Source organism: Oryx dammah, unplaced genomic scaffold (assembly GCF_014754425.2).
Source record: "Oryx dammah isolate SB20612 unplaced genomic scaffold, SCBI_Odam_1.1 HiC_scaffold_15, whole genome shotgun sequence".
Lineage (NCBI taxonomy): Eukaryota > Metazoa > Chordata > Mammalia > Artiodactyla > Bovidae > Oryx > Oryx dammah.
The window spans coordinates 35,672,872-35,690,999 of NW_024070199.1; the positions used below are offsets into that span (position 1 = coordinate 35,672,872).

The following is an 18,128-nucleotide window of genomic DNA, read 5'->3' on the forward strand; positions in this document are numbered from 1 at the left end:
CTGATGTGAGGAGCTGACTCACTGGAAAAGACCCTGATGCTGGAAAAGATTGAAGGCAGGAGGAGAAGGGGATGACAGAGGATGAGATGATTGGATGGCATCACCAACTCAATGGACATGAGTTTGAGCAGGATCTGGGAGCTGGTGATGGACAGGGAAGCCTAGTGTACTGCAGTCCATGGGCGTCACAAAGAGCTGGACACAACTGAGCGACTGAACTGACTGAACTGAATGAGGCAGAGGACCGAGAATCTACATTTCTAGTAAGTTCCCAAGTGAAACAGTCTCACCTGTCCAGAGACCACACTTTAGATCCATGGCTGTAGGTACTGGGAATTAGTTTAAGATCAATTAAGAAAAATGTTCAAAACAAAGGCCCTTCTCCAAGAATGGTCTCTGGTGGTGGTAGTGGTGGTTTAAATCACTAAGTCATGTCTGACTCTTACAAGCCCATGAACTATAGCCTGTCAGGCTCCTCTGTCTATGGGATTTTCTAGACAAGAATGGAGTGGGTTGCCATTTCCTCCTCCAGGGGCTCTTCCCAACCCAGGGATCAAATCTGAGTCTCCTGCATTGCAGGCGTATTCTTTACTGCTGAACCATCAGGGAAGACCAAGGATGGTGTCTACTCATCAACAAACAGATGTTAAGTATGTCTTCTGTGCCAGGCTCTGTGCGGGAAAGTTTCTCACTTAATCCTGACAACACCCTCTGAGAAAGGTGTTATTATGATCTACCTGTCAGAGATAAGGAAACTGAAGCCTAAAGAACTCATGCAACTTGATCAAGGTCATGTAACTAGTAAATGAAGGGACTGGGAAAAGGACCCAAGGATGTCTGAACTCTTAGCCCTGATGCTGTCTTGCCTTTGAGCTTATTTTTTAGCTTATTAATATTAAATAGTGCCAATTAATTAGCCAGCCAAACCCAGGTTGGTCATTGATAGTTCGGAGTGTTTCTCTCCCTCTGGAAGCAATTAGGATCATGGTGGGGTGGGATGTGATGGAATTCATGTTGTAAGTGCGACTTAGAGGCACTTTCTATTGGGCAGAAAACTCTGTGATAGCAGACTTCTGGAATCTGTTGTTTTTGTTCAGTTTTGTGTGACTTGTTGCAGTCCTAGTATGCTAGGCTTCTCTGTCCTCCCCTCTCTCCCAGTTTGCTCAATTTATGCCCATTGAGTCGGTGATGCTAGCTGGAATCTAGTAACTGTAGGATTCAGTTTCTTGCCAGCAGGGAGTGTATCATTTAGGTGGAGAGACAAGATCAGCAGCTGCAGCAATTAACATTAACAGTTAATATCAACATTAATGACATAAGGGACCTTTTCTCTCATCTAAATGGGAAACCTTTCCACCTGTCAGTGTCTTCAGAATCTGAAGCTACTCGTCCAGCGCCACCCATGGCGTACTTGCTCATCAGCACAGATAATGAAGAAATTCTCCAAGCCTCTCAGCTTATCAGGGCCTCCCAGGTGGCGCTAGTGGTAAAGAACCTGCCTGCTAATGCAGGAGACATAAGAGACATGGGTTTGATCCTTGGTTCAGGAAGATTCCCTTGGAGGAGAGCATGGCAACCCACTCCAGTATTCTTGCCTAGAGAATCCTATGGACAGAGGAGCCTGGCAGGCTACAGTCCATAGAGTCACAAAGAGTCAGAAATGACTGAAGAGACTCAGCACGCACTCAGCTTATCAGGGGTCAAATCATGGTGAGATCCAAGTTTCACTTCAAGCCCTTCCCTTCACAACAGTCTCTAATGCTCAGGACTCAGTTGTAACAACATGTTGTTAAGGGTGTGGCCACTATCATAATACCCAGTACCTTGGCCCATAATGGTTTAAACCCAGATAAATAGAAATAAGCAAAACTCCTACATGGTCCTAACCACAACACCAACTGGGACGTGACTCATGAGACGTAAAAGACGACTCTTCACAGTCGCCACGGGGTCCATGGTCCCTCCTGGGAAGACAGGTAGCCAGAGATAGTCTTGTTTTCCACTCCACAACCAATTAATGTTGACAAGTGAAGAGAAAGTGTTAGTTGCTCAGTCGTGTCTGACTCCTTGCAACCCCAAGGACTATAGCCCACCAGGCTCCTCTGTCCATGGAATTCTCCAGATAAGAATACTGGAGTGGGTAAGCCATTCCCTTCTTCAGGGGATCTTCCCAACCCAGGGATTGAACCAGGTCTCCTGCATTGCAGGCAGATTCTTTACTGTCTAAGCCACTAGGGAAAAGTCATACAGAAATTAGCTTCATTAGATTAAACCCATAACTAGTTACAGATTTCAAAAGGCTGAGAGTACAGCTGGGGATAATGAGAACTTGGATAAACAGTCAAAAATCATCAGGATCCAAGGTGTTTCCTTCTCTTTGTCTCTCTATTTCTGTCCCTCTCCCACCACCTGCTTCTTCATCTATTTCTCCCCACCTCTCAGCCCTGCTATATCAGCTTCATTCTTTTCGTTCTAACTGACTTTCTCTACTACCCCTACACATGACACAATTGTGACCCTCTCCAGCTCTGCATAAACCCCTCAACCCGAAATGGTTCTTGGGTCCAGTTCCACATTCCCAAGATTGGAAAGTTCTAGACCCAGTTGGGGTCCCTTGTCCACCCCTAGGCCATCAGCTGTGGCCAGGGCAGGGGAGAGGATGGCGAAGTTACAACCAATGACTCAGATATTTAAGGCAGGCAGATTGAAACATTGACCTCAGAATTCTAAATAAACCCACTGCCTCAGCTGTAAACAAGAGTCTACAGGGATAAGGGGCCCCAGGTAACCTAGTCTTGCAAATCCAAACCTCAAAGAAACCAAAAAACCGAAACCAACCAACATGTCCCAAAGAACACAGACTACAAGGAAGAGAAGGAGATCATTCTGTGTAATATCATGCTGGATGTTCCGATGTTTTTATTTTTGGTGATTTTTATTTTAATGAAGATGAATCTAAAGGTAAGGATGGGATCAGATGCAGCACATATTAATTTTCTCAGAGGAGGGAAAATGCACCTTCTTACCTGTTTTGCAGCACTTGAGCATCATGACGGAGCAGGGAGTTGGAGTCAACGCTGTGCCTGGTGTTATGGCACCAAGTAACGTGTACGTGATCCAGGCCAGGAATCCTGTGGCTCCTGGGAGCAAGGGGCAGCCTGTGGCAATGGCCACTTACTTAACATCCAGAGTGACCGAGAGTGATGCAGGAAGAGCGAACTTACAGACGCCACACGTAGTGATCCAGAATCCAGCGGAAGTGAACGCCACACAAGGTCCGCCCACTGTGCTTCAGCTTCAGCATCCGACAGCAGTGGCCAGTATGCAGACCCCACCTGGGGAGATCCAGTACTCACTGGGAACCACAGACCTCCAAACCCTGCCTGGAGGCCCTCAGAATCCCCCGACATGTGCCCCTGGGCCGATGTATACCTCCAACCAATTCCAATGGAACATGCCATTTGGATCATTGTTCACGTTCGATCCCAAGAAATTCATAAAGGACGAGGTCAGGACATTGGGGGTGAGTGTGATCTCTCTCTCTCCAGTTTGGGTCCCTTCATGAGCCCGGCTGTAGTGAGTGCATTTGGATAAGGAAGGGAATGGATTTAGAGGGTAGAGGACACAAATGTAGGTGGCAGCTTCTGGAGGTTGGGTCAGGACGACCCCACAGAGGCCAGTCTCTCCCTTGTTTTTGTCCAGAAACCATCCTTGAAGACCTAGGAGGGACTGTTGTAACTACAGTACCTTCTGGTAATTGCCACAGGACATGCATAAATTGTCCTGGTGCTTGAAGAGTACAAACTGGCCAGCTCTCCCAAGAGGACCCAACCACCTGCTGGGGGCAGGAGGATAGGACCAGCTCACACACACCCCAGCCCACCCCTCCTTGTTGATCCTTCAGGGACAGATAAACCAGTGTACTGCACCAAGAGCAAGGTATTGTTTGCCTCCTAAACTTATCCAAATCAAATCTTGGATTAACTTCTATAAAACACCGCCAGCAAAAATAACCAATCTATAATAGGAGTAGAAAAAGGTTTCATTTGAGCCAAACTGAGGTGTGTAGCCCAGAAGACAGCGTCTCAGATAACTCTGAGAAACTGCTCTGGAGAAGTAGGGTGGTCAGCACAGTTTTATATCTCATTGGATCAAGTGTACAATTCTTGAAGGTTTAAAAAAAAAAAAACAGATCAACATGTACACAGGGACTCAGTGTGGCCTTTGCACCTGGGAGTGAGTGCTAGCTCTCAGTCGTGTCTGACTCTTTACAACCTTATGGACTGTAGCCCACCAGGCTCCTCTGGCCGTGGAATTCTCCAGGCAAGAATGCTGGCATGGGTTGCCATTCCTGTCTCTAGCAGATCTTCTGGAGCCAGGGATCTAACCCACATGTCCTGCAATTACCATCTGAGCCAACACACCTGGGAAGGGAGGCTTATCACTGAAGGAGCACCAGCATTGGCATCCCAGGAAGGGAGGCATTTCATCTCTCTTCGTCTTTTTTTTTGGCTGTGCCAGGTCTTAGTTGCAGCTTGTTGGATCTTTTTTTCAGTTGTGGCATGTGGAATCTAGTTCCCTGATGAGGGATCAGACCCTGGGCCCCTTGCATTAGGAGCACAGAGTCTTAGCCACTAGACCACCACGGAAGTCCCAAAATTTCTCAGGTGAATTTTTTTTAGAGGGGGATCAAGGTGCATAGCTTTCAGGGTCGTAGTCCCTGACCAGGGATTGAACTCACACCCTTATCAGTGAAAGCGTAGAGCCTTAACCACTGGACGAGCAGAGAATTCCTAACATTTATTTAACGTAGACATTCTTTACTTCTGGTAAATATGCCCTTTTCTTTAATAATTAAAGCAAATGTACAATGGAGGTTTGATAAGCCACAAACAGGCTGTTTTAGTCAGCATTACGTGTATAAACCAGAATGACTTCCCCAAACCTCAGTATGGGAAATTTTCTCTTATCAACAGTATCAGGAATAGAAATCCTGGTCACAGGCAGGAAATGAGATTATAAATGTGGGTGGAAAACCTTCAATTGGTGAAGATATTATACGATATTACATAGTAGTTATAATTTCATGTTATGATTACTTTCCTTATTAATTAATACTTGACAAATGCTTGTTAACTTTGGGTTCCTATTACTTTAAAGTCTTTCGAAAGAATTATTCTGAGTTAGAGCAAATGCCTGGGGAACCTGATCAAACACAGAGAAAGACCAAAAACATGGACTCCCTTTAGTGAACTACAGTTCATTTGGGAGAAGCTATGTCTTTATCTTAAGATAAAGTGGGCACACAGACAAGATCAAGCATGTTATTTGATGAAGCAGCTAACATGAAACCCAGATCTGTACACTAAGCTTTAGACTCATTGAGCATGAGAGCTGACACATCTGTTCAACACTGATCACTTGCCGCCTGAGCAACCTGAGGCCTGAAGAAGTCAAATGTCACCCCAAGTCCTCAGGTATAGCAAGTGCTGCAGGATCCCCAAATAGGAGGTATTTTGTCCTGAATGTGGGGGTGTCAGTAAAAGGATGTATTTGGTCGTTGAAAGAAAGATGGGAGTAGGATGAGGGTGAAGCCAGTACCTTTCAGACAGAAGTGGAAGAAAAGCAGGTGGGAAGGAGGAACAACACAGGCTTGCAGGCACTGAGGCTCCCCCAGCAGGGAATACACAGGGGTGGGGCCTAGAAAAGGTGTGGGTGGAGGGCTTGCAAACACCTCCCAAGTGGCAGGACCTATCTGTAAGCTTTATGGGCACTTTAAAAAAAAAAAAAGAAAAAAACTTTGGCCATGCCTGTGACACATGGGATCTTAGTTCCCTAACCAGGGATTGAACCTGTGCCCCCTGCATTGAAAAGCAGAGTCTTAACCACTGTATTGCCAGGGAAGTCTCCATAGGGCCCTCTTTCTAATCTCTGCAACCGGTGGTTCCCAACCTTTTTTGGCACCAGGGACCGGTTTCCTGAAAGAGTTTTTCCACAGGCGGGGTGGGGGGAATGTAGAAAGCAATGGCATCCCACTCTAGTACTCTTGCCTGGAAAATCCCATGGACAGAGGAGCCTGGTAAGCGGCAGTCCATGGGGTCGCTAAGAGTTGGACATGACGGAGTGACTTCACTTTCACTTTTCACTTTCATGCATTGGAGAAGGAAATGGCAACCCACTCCAGTGTTCTTGCCTGGAGAATCCCAGGGACAGGGGAGCCTGGTGGGCTGCCGTCTATGGGGTCGCACAGAGTCGGACACGACTGAAGCGACTTAGCAGCAGCAGCAGCAGTGTGGGGGGAATGGTTTCAGGATGAGCATTATATTTCAAGAGCATTATCGTACTCGTACTCTTGATTTCTGTTATTGTTACATCAGCTCCACCTCAGATCATTAGGCATTAGATTCTGGAGTTTGGGGACCCCTGTCTACAGCAACCCCACAAGCCAGATATGGTCATCCCAGTCTTAGGGAGAGACACAGGGAGGGTGCTTGCCTGAGGCCACACAGCTGGTGAGTGCCAGAGCCAAGATTCAAGCCCGTCTGGTTTGCTGCCAAAGCCCCCGCCCAGGCACCTTGTCTGCAAGCCTGAGTCCAAAGGGAAAGTCATCCTGATCTGTTCTACCCCCCACCCCTCCACCTTCTGTTTAAGTCCATGGCTCTCAATTCTGAGTGTACATTGGCATCATCTGTGGAGCTTGACATGGACCCCACTCCGAGAGATTTTGGCCCCAACAGCAGTCATACTCAGGGATTCTGGGGGTACAATCTGGGCTGCTGAGGGAGCTACAGTCCCATAGGCCCCCAGCTTTGCTCTTTCTCACGATGCCTTGTCTTCCCCGCAGGCTATCCAGATTCTCATCGGCCTGACTCACATCTTCACTGCCATCAATCCTTCACTGTATTGGAAAGAAAGATCTTATTCCGCGATATCAGGGTACCTGGTCTGGGGAGGAGTATTCGTGAGTATAAGGCCCTGTGGCCTCCTTCTGGGTTCTGAGTTACCAGATCGGGATGGGGGAGCAAAGGAAGAAAGAGCCTGGAATGCACTCCCAATAATAGGGCCCGGGAGCCCAGAGCCAGCCACCTAAGACTGTAGGTGCAGAACAGGGTTAAAGACCCGGCCCTGACCCCTTGCCTCAGCAACGCGCCCCCTGCCTCTAAGGAACTTTCAGCTACTCACAAGCCAATCACGCGCTTTAATTATTCCACCCTCTTGGAATTTGATGTAAATGTAAATATGTAAATCATGTATAACCCCACCCTTATTCTCCCATGCCCTGTTGCTGGGAAGGATTGAAGGCAAATGGAGAAGAGGGCAACAGAGAATGAGACGGTTAGACAGCATCATCAACTCAATGGATATAGAACTTGAGCAAACTCCAGGAGAGAGTGAAGGACAGGGGAGCCATGTTGCAGTCCATGGGGTCGCAAAGAATCAGACACGACTTAGCAACCAAACAACAACTCCAGGATCACATGCTGCTGCTGCTCCTGCTGCTAAGTCGCTTCAGTCGTGTCCCACTCTGTGCGACCCCAGAGACGGCAGCCCACCAGGCTCCCCCGTCCCTGGGATTCTCCAGGCAAGAACACTGGAGTGGGTTGCCATTTCCTTCTCCACAGGATCACATGACCCTCTTGTAGATAGAAAGAGCAGGGTCTGTTTGTTCATGTCCATGTGCCAGATGAGAAGACTGGGGCTCAGAGAGGTTAGGCAAGATGACTACAGGCTCACAGCCAGGAAGGGTTGGAAGAAAGTCCTGATGGAGCCCAGGCCCCCTCAGTTCAGGGCTCTCATAACTGGACCAAGTTCTTCCTGCCTCTGAGTTCACACATCCGTCACCAGCCTCGCAGCATCTAGAGCCAGTTAGGACCCCCAGGCTGGAGCAGTAACTTGCCTAGGGTCACAGCAAGGTGAGTTAGGAGCAAGAGTGGAGCAGAAGCCTAGGTCTCCCGTCTCCCAGCCCCAAGGCTCTGCTCACCCTGCTACTCTGTCCTTGCTTTTCCAAGATCACAGTCGAGAATAGGGTGGTGGGAGGCCAGATGATCCATGAGTTTGGGCGATGCCTGTGCCCAGGCAGTGGGCCCAATGGGGACCAGACACAAAAATGAGATGTCTAGTATCCTGAAACAAAATGTAGGCTTTTAGGGGAAAAGATTTTAACCTAGACACAGAGGAGTTCAGGTATTGTGGTATCTAACCATTGGGATAGTGAAAATGTTGAGGGGAGGTAAACAGACATGCCCATCTTAAGAAACAAGGTATGTAAGCCTTAAGGACTCAGAGCTACACCTCTGAATGGACTGTGGTCTTTCCAACACACTGTACAACTGCTGTTACTCCTTTTTGTCTGTGTAGTTTATCATCTCTGGCTCGCTCTCAGTGGAGGCTGAAAAGGACCGCAGTTCTTGCATGGTGAGTTGTAATTCCATCTTTCATCATCCTTCAGTGTTGGAATGTGACTCTCCAGGGGGAAGGGGCCTCCCAGTAGCCTCCCAGAGTGGCCTGGTCCTGGCTCCAGGGTTCAGCGCTCTTACATACCTTACTTCATTCAGTCCCCACAGGCCTACAAAGTTCTGTGATCCTCATTCTGCAGAAGAGGAAACTGAGTCACAGAAAGGTCGGGTGACTGGACTTAAGATCACATAGCAGGAATGTGGCCAAGCCGGGGTTTATGCCCAGAGACCTCTGATCCCAGCACTGTGCCTTCACCTATTGTATTTAACTACTCAGACACTTGGCATTTTGGCAAATGGCCAAGTAGTCACAGCACCATGAGCTTGGGGTGTTCTGAAATAAGCAGAAGGTCAGATGGAGACCAAGTGGAAATGTGTATACATTTCAGCCACCTCTTTAAGGCCCTTCCTGCCCTCCCCTTTGGCTAGACCTAGAAAAATGAGGGGAGAATGTGCCTTGAACAGTTCAGAGTTCAAACCATAGGACACAGGACCCAGAATTCCCTTGCACCGTCAGAATGTCATCCTCTGTCTCGACAGCCAGAGATACACTGTGCATGTTTTTATTTTTGTTGCGGCCTCTAAAAAGCTTAGGGATAAATGTAGAGCTTCTAAGGGCCCTCCTCTCATCCTTGGCTCCAAGTCCTTCCTGCCCCTCTCCATGTTCTCCAAAGGGCTTCTTGTCTCTTCTGCCTTTTCAACGGGAAAGCCATGGGTTAGCTAGGGGGCTGGGTTGTCCCATGGAGGGTTTCCAATTATCAGTCCTTTGTCTGCAAGGCAAATGTCTGCTGCCTCTCAGTCTGCCTTACTCCATCCTCTACAACGGGATTGAGACCCCCTTCCCCAGGCCCCCCAACATCAGCTAAGCTCACAGTGCTCCTTAATTGCCTAACAAAAGTGGATCAAACTCTTGTCCCACATCTGGGAAATCCAATGACCTCTCCAAGATGCCTACCAGTTCCTGGGGGGCTCCCAGTCCCCCTGGTTCTGATGATTGACTTCCAGTTGAAGTGTCTACTTCCATCTCTACTCTGCTTGCCAGCCTTCCCAGCCTCAGCCCACAGGTGGACTCAGTCCTTCCCTCCCCATCTCCATCCCCCAAGGGGAGGGAGTTGAGCAGGGGACATCGTGAGTGACTGGAGGATTTCAGCAGCCCAACACTGGGCAGCAGATCCCTTAAAATGGAGTACTAGACTTTATGGTTCTGAAAACCCTCCCCAGCCAATCCTGCCAGCCCAGACTCCAGCTCCCTCCAGCAGGACCAGAACTTTCTTTTCCCTTCTCTCAAGGCAATCCTCTAATCCCAGTTCATGCCCCCTGCCACCATCAGCCGCATCCCTGCTCATTTCTTCCGCAGGGCAGCTCTGCATCCTTGCCGCCTCTCCTCCCAATCTGGCTTTTGAATCTCATTTCCTGCACCGTCAGCTACTTATGGAGGTGTATTCCCAAACAAATACAGCCCCTGCCCCAGGTGGACTCTGCCTATTGAATAAAGAATAATCTTCTCACCTCAGTGAGTTTAGGATAAGCTGGCTTCTCCACAACCCACCTCTTTCCTGCCCAGGCTCCCCTTTCCTCCTGCTCCCTGAGAGTCCCCACAAGCCTGGCTTCAGACTCGACTCACAGCTGCCTCTCCCCCTGCTCCTTCCAGGTGCATGGCAGCATCGGCATGAACGTGGTCAGTGCTATCACTTCCCTGGCTGGGATCTTGCTTCTCATCATGGATCTGTGCTTTACCCAGCTGGTGAGCATCCAGACTACCAGCACCCCAGGCTTCCGAAAGATTGGGGAGGCTTGTTTATGAGGTTGTTCCAGAGCAGGAAGGAATCACAGCCAAATTCCATCCTAGTATGACAGCCCTAGGTCCTAAAATGTGTTAGTTGTTGTTCAGTCACTCAGACATGTCCTCCTCTTTGCAATCCTATGGACTGCAGCACGCCAGGCTTTCCCATCCTTCACTATCTCTTGGAGCTTGCTCAAACTCATGCCCATTTAGTTGGTGATGCCATCCAATCAACTCACCCTCTGTTGTCCCCGTTTCCTCCTGCCCTCAATCCTTTGCAGCATCATGGTCTTTTCCAATGAGTCAGCTCTTTGCATCAGGTGACTAAAGTATTGGAGCTTCAGCTTCAGCATCAGTCCTTCCAATGAATATACAGGGTTGACTTCCTTTAGGATGAACGGGTTTGATCTCCTTGCTGCCCAAAGGACTCTCAAGAGTCTTCTCCAGCACCACAGTTCAAAAGCATCCTAAAATGTGTAACCCTCACCAAAACCCCTGACTTCTGAGGCAGATGAGATAGACCCCATTTTATAGATGAGGACACTGAGATTCAGAAAGCTGGAGCCAGGTGGCCCCTCCTTGTACCTGTTCTGTTCCTGCTTGGAGGCAGCAAATGCCAGCACAAGCAGGTGGGGCAGTAGCCACACTCAGATCTTAAGGCCACCTGTCCCCAGGAAGCTGTTGAGGGAGGGACAGCTGGTGGCAAGAACAGGAGGTGCTGCCCCCAGGTTCTCCTCTTATCTGGGGCCCCCAGAAGCAGATGCTGGAACAGGGATTCAGGAGCAAGTCATTTATTTCAGAGGTTCCCCTAGGAAATACTGGTAGGGGAGAGAATAAGATGAACAAGGAAAGGAAGGTACAGGTAAAGGGTGTCACCAAGCAGGTCACTGCCGGAGCTTAATCCTGCTGGGACTCTAGCATACAGAGAGGACACTGCCTCAGAGTTACAGCCTGTCCTGAGTGAGGTGCCTGGGGTACTCGCCCACCAATTCCCACCATCACTGATTGAAAACTACTCCTGGGGGCATCGAATGCCCTGGACTCCAGTCTGCCACACAGGTACCAGTGTGCTTGTGAGGTGGGTCTCACTTTGGGTTCCTCCCATAGCTGACTTTTTTTTTTTTTTTTTTTTGGCTGCCCTGGGTCTCATTGCTACATGCAGGTTTTCTCTAATTGCAGCCAGCAAGGGCTATTGTCTAGTTGCAGAGCGTGGACTTCTCATTGCAGTGGCTTCTCTTGCTGCAGAGCACAGGTTCTAGGGCTCAAGGGTTTTGGTAGTTGTGGCACGTGGGCTCTAGAGGGCAAGCTCAGTAGTTGTGGCACACGGGCTTAGTTACCCCGAAGCATGTGGAATCTTCCCAGACCCGGGATCAAACCCATTTCCCCTGTATTGGCAGGCAGATTCTTTACCACTGGACCACCAGGGAAGTCCCACAACTGACTTTGAGACAAGTAGCTTATTTGGGGGAGGAAGCAAATGCCAGCAGGGTGATGAGAAATGGGGTGGGGAAGAGAAGGGACCAGTAAAGATGTGATGTAATCAAGCCACTGACCCTGAGTGTTGGTTCCTAAACCAGTCCCCGCCCCTGGAGGGCAGGGGGAGACTGACCAAAGAGGCACCCGTGCCAGACTGGCCGGTGGCAGGTCTAATAAGCCAAGGAACTGATGTATGAGGCTTGTCTTGGGCTGCTGCAACATGAGTTGACCTCTGCACTGCCCATCAGAATCCTACAAACGTAACTGCATCCAGTCCAGATGGTCTTAACACCACCTACTCTCAAGGCTGCATCCTCAAAAATGACTCCCACTGTGGAAGTGCATTCCAAGGACAGGGGAGGGGTGAAGACCTCCAATTGCCTGGGTCCAGCTGTCAGAGGACTTCCCCCAGGTGACCTCATCCAACACTGAGTACTCACCTGGGAAAGTAGTGCAGACACATGCTTCAGTCACGCCCTCTCAGCCCAGGGGTGAGAAACGAGGGTATTTATCCACTAGCCCCTGTCACTCATTGATAGACCAGAAATGCAGGTACCGGCAGTTGGAAGTCTGGCTGTTATGCCCTCAAAGGTACCATGGGGGCATGTGAGAGGGGCACCCATAGCAACTGCTCATGGAGCACGTGCCAGAGGGTCTGGGGCTCTCCAGCTGAGGCATGTGGTGCTTGCCTAAGATGAGCCCTACAGGTGTGGATGGTCACAGGACAGTCACCTCTGTGACAAAACCCTTCGCATTCCTCTCTGCCCCTAGGTTAACGTGAAGGCAATTTCCGGTGGTCTTCTCCCCTTCGCCCTGCTGGAGTTCTGCCTCACCTGTGTGGTCTCACATTTTGGGTGCCAGACTACGTGTTGGAACCAGTTTGTGGTAAGTGTTGGGCCCTGCTCCAGGAATCAGAGAGTGTTCTGGGGGTAGCAGAGGTCACTGGACATTGGGAGAAGTGGGGCCTGAGAGGACATCTTAGTTGGTTCAGGATGTTATAACAAATATACCACAGGCTGCATGGCTTATAATTATTTCTCACAGTCTAGGAGTCTCAGATCAGGGTGCCTGGATGGTCCGATAATGGTGAGAACTCTCTTCCTGGCTTTCGGATGGCTGTCTTCTTGTTATAGCTTCCCTGTCTTATAGGGAGAACTCTCTGGCATCTCTCTCTCTAAGGGCACTAAACCCATTCATGAGAGCTCCCTCCTCATGACCTGCGAGTGTGCTAAGTCGCTTCAGTTGTGTCTGACTCTTTGCAACCCCATGGATAGTAGCTTGCCAAGCTCCTCTCTCCATGGGATTCTCCAGGAAAGAAAACTGGAGTGGGTTGCCATGCCCTCCTCCAGGGGATCTTCCAGACCCAGGGAATGAACCCATGTCTCCTGTCTCCTACATTGGCTGGTGGGTTCTTTACCACCAGTGCCACCTGGGAAGCCCCCTCATGACCTAATTACCTCCCAAAGTCCCCACCTTTGGATACCATCAGATTGAGGGTTAAGATTCTAACATACAAATATTCAGTCCATCACAAAGAGGGTGTTTCTGCGGAGTTTTGCTGCAAAAGAAACTGCTGGAAAACTCAGCAGCTTAAAACAGCAACCATTTCTTTAGCTCATGATTCTGAGTCTCAGTGTGACCAGTGGGTCTTCTGCTGGCCTCAGATGGACCCACTTGATACCAAAAGCTCAGCTTCTCTATACACTGGTGCTGAATTGAATATCAGAGACAGAGTTGTTAGGCAAAGGAGGTGGGGTTGGTGATGGTCACAGTGGCCTAATGCCCTCATCAAAATTTCTGTGTCCCAACTTGGGGAAGATAGTGGGAAGTATTATCATAATTGTTCAAAGAGGATGTGATCAGCTTGTGGACATTCTTTTGATGGGTTGGTGGTAAGGTAGGTAGAAGCCAGCATCATCAACCTTCAGGTCCAGCTGGTCTAGGGTCTACATACGTGTGGACGGTACATTATTGTTAATCATTAACTTCTTTCACCTGGGGGTTTCAGTATCTGTAAAATAGCTCAAAGATATTGTGTGTATCCACTGATAGGGAAATAGGACCCTGCCCAAGGCTGCTCTTGACTGTTTTATTTCTCCCTGGTCTTGCATCTCCTCCCGTCTACTCCCTAATTAACAACTTTGAATATGCCCATTGGAACTCAGGAAAGGTCAGGGGACCTAAATAAAGGCTGTTTCCTATAATCAAAGAGATGAGGGACACAGAAAGTCCTCGTGCCCAGGAGCCCCATAGAGCCCTGCATGGTATCACATTCAGACAGGTGTAGCAGCTGCCAGGTTGGCACCAGCTGACCAACCAGAATCTTCAAGGAAAAGTCCATCTCTGCTCCAAGTGGTATCACTTCCTCCAGGAGGTTAGCCTGAGCTTCTCAGTGTAGCTGGATTCTGCGAGCAGTGAGACACAGCCAGCCCCACAGGCACAGACTTTTAAGTCCCTGCCCATGTCACATTCTTTAATGTCTCTTTGGCCAAAGTAAGTCACCTGGCCAACCCCAGATTCAAGGGGATGGAAACTGCAATGTGCCCTCCTGTTTTATAAGAGGAAGATAGGGCAGTCAAGGCTCCGTAACAATCCTGACACCCTAGGGCCAGCTGGCTATTACCCCATCCCAGGGCCAGGGAGTGTGCCTTGATGAGAGACCAATTCTACTCCCCAGAAGAGTTTGCCCAGATCACAGTTCTCTAGCGCTTCCATCTAGGCTCTCTGCAACCTTGACTCCATCCTCTGAACTCTTGGCTCCACGCTTGAAAACATTGTTTCTTTTCCATAAGAAGTGACCCATTTTCCATATGAAATGGTCCACCTTTTTCATCTTGTGGAAGAAGAATAGCTCTCTCAAACTGCCTCCTGTATGAAGAAAGTAGGACCCAAAGGCCTTTTTGCAGTTTGAGCAGCTCCAAGTTAATCCAAGGCAATGGTCTGTTTGCTGACACAGTTTCCTTTAAAACAGTGAGAATGTTTTATCAGATTATGGTTCTTACTGTTTGACAAAAATCACACCTGAGATTATGTTCCAGACAGTCCTCTCTCTTTCAGAGTATCTATTTTGGGATTAAGTTTCTGTGGGACCATGCCCTTAAACTTCTTAGAAGCTTCTCTATCTAGCAGAAAGGATCTACTAGTCACTGCCTTAAACCTTTTATAGATTTTAACAAAGAATTGTATAGAGACATGTTGGTTTGATCTTTGTTCTCAGGCCTACTTTTACTTCAAATGTCATTTATCTATGAGGAACCTAGAAATAAGAGACAATTTTATTTTCTAATTTTTCAGGTCCAAGGCCCTCTTTTTTTCCCTCTAAATATTACTTGTGAAATGAATCATTCTTTATCTGATCTCTTCCTTATGGTACTTTACCATATGGAGCTAGGAGCAAGCAACTGACGTTCACATATAATGCCCGGTGATCTCCTTTATCAAGGCTTCCCTACTGGCTCAGATGGTAAAAAATCTGCCTGCAATGGAGGAAACCCTGGTCTCCGTACCAAGAGGCAAAAGTTTTTAGGTGCATCTTCTGTCTTCTAAAATGCGACAGTCCTTCACCACTACATACTGTGGGTAATTATACATCTAGCCTGTTATGCCAGTTTCCTGGCTACTTCTCCAGCCTCACTGGCTATCCAGTCCCAAAGCCAAGGCACATGTTAGATTTTGTTATCCTGCTTCTAGCTACTGATTTCTCTGTACATTAGCTTTTGCTACATATCAAACAATCCCCAGACTTAGCCCCTTAAACATAGCTGCTTCTGTAGCTTATGATTCTCTGGGTCTGCTCGGTAGTTCTTCTGGTTTGGGCCAGCTCAGCTGACCTCTGCTGGACTCGCCATGAGTCTACAGTCAGTTGGTGAGTTGCCTGCTGACTGGATTGTCTAGAATGCTCTCAATTGTATGTCTGGCAGTTGGCACACCACCTACCAATAGGGCCAACTGGCTTACTTTTCTCTCATCACCCAGTGGGCCAGTCCAGTCTTCTTTACATGGCAGCCTAAGCGTTTAGAAGAGCAGCGAGAGAGCAAGCCTGGATTTGCAAACATTTCTCAGATCTCTGATGCTTCATATTTTCACTGTTGGTCCATTGACCCAGGGAAGTTCCACGACTAAGACCAGCATCAGCAAGGGAGGGTCTACCCAAGGGCATGGCAACGGGAAGGGGAAGAATTTGTGGCCATTTTTGCAATTGACCACAGGGGAAGTTGATGGCCTCATATCCTTTGTCTTTCAGAACAGGACAGAGGTTCCGACCATAGTCATTGCCAACCCAGCCAACACTCCCACCGGCCCCTTCAACGTGACTGACAATACCACTGGCCATGCCAACGTCATCACCAGCCCTGTCAACCCCACCTCCCCCACCAACGCTGCAGTGATGGTGCCCCCTGTACCCTCCTAGGAAGGTGTAGCTGATTTTGCCCAGAAACAGTCTGTTTCAGTGACGAGGAGGAGCCATTTCAGTTGACGGTTTCCTTCTCCCAGAAACTTATGGAAGCCCTTGCCCAGCACTATTGCTGGTCCAAAATGAACGATCCCCTTCTCCCTTCTTTACTCCTCACTTTCATTTATTGCTGTCTCTTTTTTTAAATTCATAAATCATTTCCTGGGACACGGCACCCTTTAACCTTGGTGAAGGGCAGGGTGCACTTTTACTCACTCCTGGCAGAGGTGTGCTGTTCAGCGTTAGCCACTCAGTCGTGTCCGACTCTGGCGCCATGGACTGTGGCCCACCAGGCTCCTCTGTCCATGGGATTCTCCAGGCAGGAATATGGCAGTGGGTTGCTATTTCTTCTCCAGGGGATCCTCCCGACCCAAGGATTGATCCCAGGTCTGCTGTTCTAGATTGGTGCCTCAGTCATGGAACTCTTGGAGGTCCAACTCTGGCCCCTTCCCCAAAGCTCTGACTCTGACACAGTTGCCCCAAGGAGCAAGGGGAGCAGTGGAGAGTGTGGACGCTGCAGCTGCGGTGTAGACGCCTCAGCACTCATGGGTGAATGAGTAGAAGAGTGTATGGACCCACGTGCTGCTGTCTGGGGCTCTGGAAACATGCCTCACCCCCACCCAGGAGAGAGAGCTAGTTAGGTGGCTCAGTGGTATATACACACTAAGTGAAAACACCTTATCTTGATGAAAAGGCACCTTCCCCATTTGCACAAAATGCCCCATGGACTAGTAGTGTCCTGGCACATGCTTTCGGCCCATGGAGAGTCAGCTGCTGGGGAGTCCCCTCATCTCGCTTCCCCCTCCAGAGTCCTGACTCCAGCCTGACAGCAGACCCCAAAGTGGGACTTCCCTGAGGGTCCAATGGCTAAGACTCTGAGCTTGTGATGCACGGGGCCCAGGTTCAACCCTTAGTCAGGATCCCATATGCCGCAGCTAAAAGAGCCAGAATGCTGCAATGAAAAGACCCTGCATGCTGTGACAAAGACCCAGCACAGCCAGATCAATACATAGAACATTTAATTAATTAAGGTTTTAACAGTGATGGAAACCACATTCCTGGTGCCATGCAAGAAGGTGGCAGTGGCTCCTTACAGACCTCCAGAGTTACTTCCAATTGATGTGTCAACAAGGGACCAACCAACCTCTTTCTTGCTAATGTGACAACTGCTTCTAGCATAACTGCAATAAGTGATTCTGCTCAAGCATCTCTTTTTCTACTAGGAGTAAGGAAGAGGGAGCAAAAAAAAAAAAAAAAAAGAGTGAAGAATGGGAAACTCCCATCCCATCATACCTGATGCCCTGAAGCGTCCCAGTCACAAGCCCTGGATGACACATTTGTGTCACTGAATATCAGAAGAGCCTTGTGACCACTGTGTAGCCCTTAAGGTGTGGTTCCAGAGGTCATTCTAATATAAAAATTCAGAGGGTGGGAGGGGGAGCTGGGAGGGTAAGGGGCAGGACCATCAGTAACATGTATACAGCAGCTGTATTTCACGAAACACAAATATTTCATCTCCCAACAATAATACAGGTAGATATTTGAAGCCTGTTTTACAAATGAGGAAATTGAGACGCAGAAACTGTCCCACAAGGGGCATCTCAGACGGACATAAAGCCAGTGTGAAGGGGATCCCACTGGCTTAAAAAGGAACAATTTGAACTTCAAGAATAATAACAATAGCAAAAATAGTAATAACAACAACAACAATACCTGTGATGGGTTGGAACATGAGACTTCATAGGGATACTAAAAAAATATCTTTTATCACCTGTGGAGGCAGTTAGGGCACTCTCATTATTCTGAAAATGGTAAATGACAGGAAAGAATCAAGCATTCCCAGAAGGAAAAACAAAGAGTCACTCAGCTAGAGACGGTGGCTGCCCACAGTGCCCAAATCATGAAGGAAAACGGGTCACCAGCTGTGGGAAAGGACTGGGCGGGGCTTAGTGCTGGGCTT

The 18,128-nt window shown here is 48.6% G+C and overlaps 1 protein-coding gene across 1 annotated transcript; it reads left to right on the forward strand.

Annotated features, from left to right (window-relative positions):
- The first annotated feature begins 3,049 nt into the window (after positions 1 to 3,049).
- On the forward strand, positions 3,050 to 16,285 carry MS4A18 (membrane spanning 4-domains A18). The gene is made up of 6 exons (XM_040255892.1): positions 3,050 to 3,523; positions 6,845 to 6,961; positions 8,359 to 8,415; positions 10,108 to 10,200; positions 12,487 to 12,600; positions 15,959 to 16,285. The coding sequence occupies exons 1-6, from the start codon at positions 3,050 to 3,052 to the stop codon at positions 16,124 to 16,126; spliced, it is 1,023 nt and encodes a 340-aa protein (XP_040111826.1). The 3' UTR covers positions 16,127 to 16,285.
- The last annotated feature ends 1,843 nt before the right edge of the window (positions 16,286 to 18,128 follow it).